General features: G+C 38.4%; 1 protein-coding gene across 5 annotated transcripts in view; it reads right to left on the bottom strand.

Annotated features, from left to right (window-relative positions):
- LOC122057344 (WRKY transcription factor 44-like) overlaps window positions 1–6562 on the bottom strand; it is a 9457-nt gene extending 2895 nt beyond the window's left edge. The window contains exons 1-4 of one of the 5 annotated variants that reach the window (XM_042619414.1): window positions 6196–6562; window positions 5698–5779; window positions 364–819; window positions 85–216 (exon numbers count right to left, since the gene is read on the bottom strand). In XM_042619414.1, the coding sequence (XP_042475348.1) occupies window positions 85–216; window positions 364–630 (399 nt within the window). In that variant the 5' untranslated portion in view covers window positions 631–819; window positions 5698–5779; window positions 6196–6562. The remainder of the gene's footprint in view (window positions 1–84; window positions 217–363; window positions 820–5697; window positions 5780–6195) is intronic. The other 4 variants (XM_042619410.1, XM_042619412.1, XM_042619411.1 and 1 more) reach the window with 4 other exon arrangements.
- Between the last annotated feature and the right edge of the window lie 1341 nt (window positions 6563–7903).

Below are 7903 nucleotides of genomic sequence, written 5' to 3'. Positions count from 1 at the left end.
CCCCCCCCCCCCCCCCCAATGCATGCAGGCACATAGAGACACAAACACATTTGCAGAGAGAGAGAGAGAGAGGGAGAGAGAAACCTGATTTAACATGAGAGAAGCAGTTGTCCTCGATACAACCTTTGCCAAGGGTTTGTATACCACAGTAGGTTTGCTGCTTTGTTGTGAAACATTATTAGACGACTTACGAACTGCTGTGTCAGAAACCTCACCCTGAAAAAAATTGGAAAATGTCGTGTTAAAGGAGAGCAGATTTCCTTGCAGGAAACAAACCAAAAAATCAAGACCAATACCAACCCCCTAGCCTCCAAAAAAACGTAATAAACAAAAGAACTACATGAAAAAGAAAAAGGGAAAAACCTGAGATGAAACCACCTCACCGCCCAATCCATGATTTGCCACTGGTTTGAACCTCACTGTCTTGGGTCTGATAGCAGCCACTACCATTTCAGAGTATGAACATGGAGGTGAGGCATTAATGGCACCTGCAAGGAGCTCTGAGAAGGACCCGAAACTGGAACAAGGTCTTGAAGCAATTGGTTTGGCTACAACCATTCTCTCTGCATCTTTAACTTCCATTTCTAATGAAATGAAACAAGCATCAACATCCAAGATCTTTTGGTTCATGTCCTGAAACTACAACCAACAACTTTGGAAAGCACAACTAGCCGCTGATCTGGATCCCCATACTAGCGGTGAGATGGGGGCAATCTGTGAAAGGAACTTGATATAGAATGCTGGTAATTAGCTGTTTGTGAAGTTGATTCTCGTTATGTCAGCTCCAGCAGTTTTAAGCTCATAATAGACACCTAAGCCCTGCCAAAAATTGCAAAACACTAATATTACAGGAGGAGAAAACGTCAAAGTATCAATGCTGTCTACATGCACAAGTACAAACTCATATGCCATATAAATATTCTCGACTTTCCAGATTTTGACAATCTCTATGATTTCCCAATCAAACTTGTGCTCAAGCATTTCCATTTGGAGTACCTACTCCACCACAACCAGCCCTCTATATTCTTTTACCAGCTCTTACACCTGTGAAATATCCCATTCCATTTTTTCAATAACATTGAAATCATGTTACAGGTGCAATAACAGTTGCTGCAGACTTATATGAAAGACCTTATGTACTGCACTGTGGTTCCAGACCCTGTTTTTTAAAAAACATAATGCATAATTAAAAACAATGCCTCAACAAACATATGCCAGTCCTTCTGAGTTGCAAACTATGCTGCCGTTTTGAAGATTGAGTGGTCACCTAAATTATTTTGCTGGATGACTCAAAAGAAATATTTATGGGGTACAACATCAATGCTCATTGTTTACAAACAGTGCTCCAAAAAGGCACATAAGCATACGATGCAAGTTCATTAAACCATGAAAAATCAGGTACTAAGTGCATCATACATTAACAGAAGATTATGTCTTCATCACATAATCAAGACATACCAAATTCAGAGAAAGCACAAAAGCCTAGAAATGCTCCCAAAAAACCTCCCCTCCTTACCCAGACTACCGAACAATAAGAGATCTCGTCAAAATATAAAATCTTGGAACTACACAACCTCATTCAACCTCATAACCAAACTAACTAATCAGTACATCAGCTGCATCAAATTTCCTCCCCCCACAGCAAGACACCTCTTCTACTTCCAAACTATGCCCACCCTCCCCCAAGCGGGAGAAACCAACCTAAAAGATAAAGATACTACAACACCCTATGATTAGCTTGGTTTCTTAGTTCAAACTTAAGAAAGAAACTAAAGGCATAGTCATCTCCTGCCATCATTACTTTTTCTAGAACCCCTATAGATGATTGAAACAGAAAGCAACTTCATGAAAATACCGGTATCAGATCAAATAAGTCAAAAACTATTCAGCAATCACTATCATTTAAAAAAAAACAAAAACAAAAAAACAAAAAAAAAAAAAACAAAAAAAAAAAAAAAAACAAAAAACAAAAAAAAACAAAAAAAACAACCCAAGCTCTAACTAGGAATCAACCCTAGCACTAACTGACCTGATACTGAGACCTCTCATACTGACTAAAAATGCCCTGAAATCTACAATCTCTACCCTGACCTTCCTTTGCCTCTGGCAGATTCATTCCCTTCTCCATACAAGCTTCAGAAACTATAGATCCTGCAGGCCTTTCAACAGTCCCAATGGAGACAACATTAGCTACCTGCCACCTTCAGCAGGCTTACTTTACAATTAATCACAGTCTTCCAAAATATTAATATTCTGAAACTCATGCGTCTGCACACAATAAAGATAAGTAACTGTCTCTAATTTATATCAATTTTTAATAGAAAAAGGAGTTGAATTTTCTGTCTCAAGTACATGGCTAATCCAAGTTTGAAAGGTGGAGCTCATAAATCTGCAAATTTCTTATTATATCACTCAGTTGGTGCATCTCTCATATCATGACACGGGACTTTGTGGATTGACCACCTCCAGACGCAGGCATCCTTTCCTAGTGAAATAGTTCAAATTTTTCTTTGCTACTGGCCTACCATCCTCCAAGTTCTTGAACAAGCATCCCCAGAGTCCCTAACTGCTCAACATTAGCAAATAAATTTCCATTGGCAATTACAACTGCTTCCCTCATGTTGCAGAGTCATGCATCTATCTTCTCAGTTGCACTAAACCATCATTTCTACGATAAAACCAATGGTCTTCAATTCTGAGTCTTTCATCCTAGGTTCCTCCAACAATGAAAGATGAAGTAGATGGAACTTGGCCAACCAATTCCATTGGAGTATTTTGATTTTAGGATGTTCTTTATTAATTAAGTACAACAGAGGATAAATGAATCAACCAATACTTTAGTTGCCCAACCTAAGAACACTAGTGCAGCATATCTTTGTGCGTCATAAATTATAGAGAAAATTGCATTGCCACCCCCTGAACTTTGGCCCTTATTCAATGCCATCCCTTGGACTTTTCGAAACACCAAAGACACCCCCTGAAAATTCAAAAAATTTCAAATCAGTCCCTGCCGTTAGCTGACTGTGTTAAATGAATGAAAGTCTGTTAGTTTTTTCACAAAATACCCAAAACAACCCCAACTATTGTGAGAGGACAATATTGCCCTCCCTTTCCCTTCTTCTTCTAAACCCACACTATCCCTCTCACTCCTCACTCATATGAACAAGGAAGAAGAAGAAAACTTGCAAGTTGACCCCTCCCCTCCGGCGTGCGATTCTCAGACTGCCTCCTCACCGGTGTGCGATTCCCTTCTTCTTCTAAACCCACAATCTCTCTCTCACTCCTCACTCATACGAACAATGAAAGCCCCAAACTGAGAAGAAGAGAACCTGCAACTTGACCACTCCCCTCCGGCGTGCGATTCTCAGATTCACTGTTTATGTACATGCATCTAGGGAAACGCCAGTGCACTTGAGTCAGTATTTTGTTGATTGAGACATTTGCAGTGACAAGGTTTCATGGGGGAAAATATCTATGGTCGATGCTGAGAGGTAATAAGATATGCCAAAGGAAATTATATGGCCGGAATCACTGTTAAAGGCGAGGACTGAGGAGAGGACCAGTGGTAGGATTTCACCCAGTGTACGCTGGATATCAAAGGAAATTATAGACTAATTTTTTTCTTCTGTTTCAGTCATACATTTAGAGGGAAGCAAGGTCATTTCAAGTTTTAGGAACGCTGGATACATTGGAAATTGGAATGCTTTGTTACAACTCACAAAGGAAAGCCAAACATGTCCATTAAATACCTTTTTGGCTTAGAGGAGGTTGAGAGGGTTCTTCTATTTCTACTATATAGTATAAATCTGTAACAGTTATGATCAGTTCGCAGATCATCCATCCTCATTCGTTCTGTTTCATTCTATGAATGAAACTACGAACCCAAATAGTAGTTAAGGTAAGTCCACGATGAACTGAGGTAGCTGTATTCTTCATTGAACTGATGAGCTCTATGAGTTCTACACACCACCTACCTCTGAAAACCAATCCAGTTCCAATACTCTAAATCTAAATCTAAAACCATAGATAGGGATGATCAGATATGACCCAAAACAACTAACCAACGGAAGAATATAACCCAGATTGGGGGCAAAAAAAATAGACTTACAATAATAAGGAAATTAAAGAGAAATACAAATCCCCATCAAGATTCAAGACTTCCACGTCCTCTAAGATTAATAGATATGAAATGTGCTAAACTTAATCCTCACAGTTCACACTTAATGGGGACTCAATTTACTTGCTAAACTTCAATTGTTATTACCGAAAGGAAAAAAATTTAGAAATTTATACTCTCTTGTGTGTGGGTGAAGAATAGAATTATGTCATTTTTATTCCTTCATCAGCAAGCGTAGAACTCGACGAGCTCATCTAAAGACTCTGGTTGTGGCTCTGCGTTCTCCAGCATTCAAAGCATGTGTTCAAACAATACCACTTCGCACCTGACGGTTATTGCATCCGACTCTTCTGATTTCTCCACAAGTTCAAGGAATAGAGGGTGGTCAATGATATCGGACCTGATAAGATACCGCCAACGAGACTTCCTGACGTACACTGAGTGAAATCCTACCGGAATATTTCCGATGTTCATGCATTTGGTCCTTCTTATTCAGGACTATTCAGTAAAGTGAAGGGACTTCGATCACGTTCCTCACATACCCATTTCCCTTCTCCTGAAGTTTTGGTGATTCACATCATCTCTGGTTTTTGAGGAGTTTGTTACCTCAATATTACTTGCGTTTTCTGAGGTTTCCCCCCACATCTCTCTCTCTCTCTCTCTCTCTCTCTCCAGCTCCTTTTCTATTTTTCGGGTTTCTCTTTTGAGTTTGTTTCATTGTGCTGCTTACTCTAGGGGAGAATCGAGTGATTCTCAGACCATCTCCCCATCACACGCCGGAGATGGTCTGAGAATCGCACGCCGGAAGGGGAGCGGTCAACTTGCAGGTTTTCTTCTTCTTTCTTGTTTGTATGAGTGAGGAGTGAGAGGGATAGTGTGGGTTTAGAAGAAGAAGGGAAAGGGAGGGCAATATTGTCCTCTCACAATAGCTGGGGGTGTTTTGGGCATTTTGTGAAAAAACAAACGGACTTTCATTCTTTTAACACAGTTAGCTAACGGCAGGGACTGATTTGGATTTTTTTGAATTTTCAAGGGGTGTCTTTGGTGTTTTGAAAAGTCCAAGGGATGGCATTGAATAAGGGCCAAAGTTCAGGGGGTAGCAATGCAATTTTCTCTAAATTATATATCTATTAGTGGATCCAGTTCACACACAACAACTAGCATCAAATAATAAGGGTTAATCAACAATGCACAGTTGTACACCAATTCAGATATACCGTGCAGGCAGAAAACCCCTTATCCCTTATTCCCAATCTCTCATCAAAAGCCAACGATAAGTAGAGGAAAGAAACAAATTCATCCATTTTTCTTGCATTAGTCAAAACAAAATTCTAAATAAAGACACCAAAGATATATACCATTTGACTGCAATTGAGAGAAGTAAACAAATTCCAACTAAGAAAGGAGAATTGATTTATCATGGAACAAAACTATAAGGTTCATACTTTGAGCCGAACTACTACTGAGATCCCTCTCAGGATGCAGCGAATCCGAAAGAAAGAAAAAAAAAAAAAAAAAAAAAAAAACCCATTTTTAAGAAAGTGAAGGAAAAGAGATGGAAAGAAGAAGAAGAAACTAACCAGTAAGAAAGCTGATTACCAGAGTCTCTGATTTCAACGACGACTTATATCCTACTGGTTCTGCAACTTCCAGGTCTTCTACCTTTCCAGACACGAAGAGAAGAATTATCTTAAACAGGAAGGAATAAAAAAGAACAAGAACAAATTAGAAGGAAAAAGCCATTGAAGTACGGACGAAATCACGAGTTAATTAATTAATTAAATTTATTTATTTATTTTCTTCTTTTCTCAAGAAAGAGATATACAGAACCTCGGAAGTATGAAGATAATGGTGGTTTTGGGTATAGCTAATGATACCAATAAAAGGGCCCTTAAAGTCGTGTCACTTTTATCGCTTTACCCAACAGAGAGAGAGAGAGAGAGAGAGAGAGAGAGATATGAGTCTTGGAGCAGGAGTCGAGTAAAGGGTGCTATGATTTTACTTATGGGTTGAAGGGCACACACACAGAGATCGATGCACTTGTAAGCTTTACAGTATAGAGTATAAAGTATACTCACCTGCAACCCAAGTTTGAGCAATTGAGCTTCACTGCTTCAGGCTTCAGCAGCATCAGTGGTTGGCGACTTGGAGAGTTAGAGAGAGAGAGAGAGAGAGAGAGAGAGAGAGAGAGAGAGAGAGAGAGAGAGGGAGTGAGGGAAAAAAGGGGTGATTTGCAGGAGCGTAAATCGATGGATCCGATTGGGATCAATAAAAATTGACTTGGAGTGTTAAGTCAGCTTTTTTTCTTTTTTCCCCCCTCTTCCCGGTTTTTTTGGATCCATTATTGAAGGGGAAAAAATTGTAGAGTACGTTTTTTTCCCCTTTTGGGTGAATTGCAGAGCGTACTTCGTTTGAGCTCAACTGGAAATGAAGGGAAAAATTAAGAAGAGAAGAGCCAAAATGCCAAACAAACCTTAAAAACTGATTTTTATCTAGGGTTGTAAAAAGAAAACCAGTCCAACCTGATTGGTTGAACCAAAAGAAATTGATCAAACTCCATATTGATTTGATTTTGGTTTTTAGAAACCACTAAAAAAATCAAAACAAAAAATAGATAAAATTATGAAATAACTTGATACAAGTTGGGGGAAAAGAACCATGCCTTCTTGCATGGCTTTATACAAGTGAACGCCAAAAGATCGTGCTCCCCCCACCAAATGCCTTCACATGGTTTTTCATTGGCTTGTGTATTGGCACAATGGCCATGCAAGCAACGCAAGTAGACATGATTCCATTTTTCTAAAAATTAATATATTTTTAGATGAATGAATGCTACCAACTAGTGTTTCTATAACTATATATAATGGGTACAAAAAGAAACTCACAATAAAGATGCTCTCACGTATTTAATGTGTATCTGCACTAGCGAGGTAGTGCCCTATATTTTTATATTTGGGACAAAAAAATTTCTTCAAAAATGATCCCTACGCCACAAACACAAAGGGCACACGATAAATAACCATCGGCCCCCTAAGGGGACTATAAATGCAAGGGTACTCCCCGACAAAAAAAACACTCACCTTTGTATTTATATATGATAAACCAACGCCAGGCCGATAATAAATCATAAAAAAAAAAAAACCTAATAAATGACCACTATATTTAAAACCAGAAAACAAACCGAACCGACCATTTCAATACACAAGACACAAGTCACACAACTAACGGTCTTCTTTAATTGTAGTACTCAAATTTACTCTTCCTCCTCGTGCACTAGGCGACAAGCCACTGTTGACCTATTGGATAAAGTAATTAATTAACTAATGGTCCCAAAAGCACAACTATTGGTATAATCCACACTTTAATTAATTAGTGTTTACCAAAAAAAGAAAAAATTAGTGATAATGATTATCAAATCTTAACTTGTGAGTTGATGACGTACTCTTCAAACTGAAGAAAAAAAGGATGACGTACTCTAAGGGTAATATGGTCATTAAAAATTAATTATAAAAAATATTTACAAGAAAGAACACTATTTCTTAACTAGTGTCCTATGCTTGGGTAGAAATCATCTGAAATTCTCATCTTGTACAATTCCATACAATTCCACCCTAAATGGCTGACACGTGTAAATATTCCATATCTACGGTTCAGATTGTATTATGGTTGTATTATGATTGATTAACATTGTATTATGGTTGATTAATCTGAACCGTAGATATGGAATATTTACACGTGTCAACCGTTTAAGGTGGAATTGTATAGAATTGTATGAGATGAGAATTT

Source organism: Macadamia integrifolia, chromosome 12 (assembly GCF_013358625.1).
Source record: "Macadamia integrifolia cultivar HAES 741 chromosome 12, SCU_Mint_v3, whole genome shotgun sequence".
NCBI lineage: Eukaryota > Viridiplantae > Streptophyta > Magnoliopsida > Proteales > Proteaceae > Macadamia > Macadamia integrifolia.
This window is presented reverse-complemented; position numbering and strand designations above follow the sequence as displayed.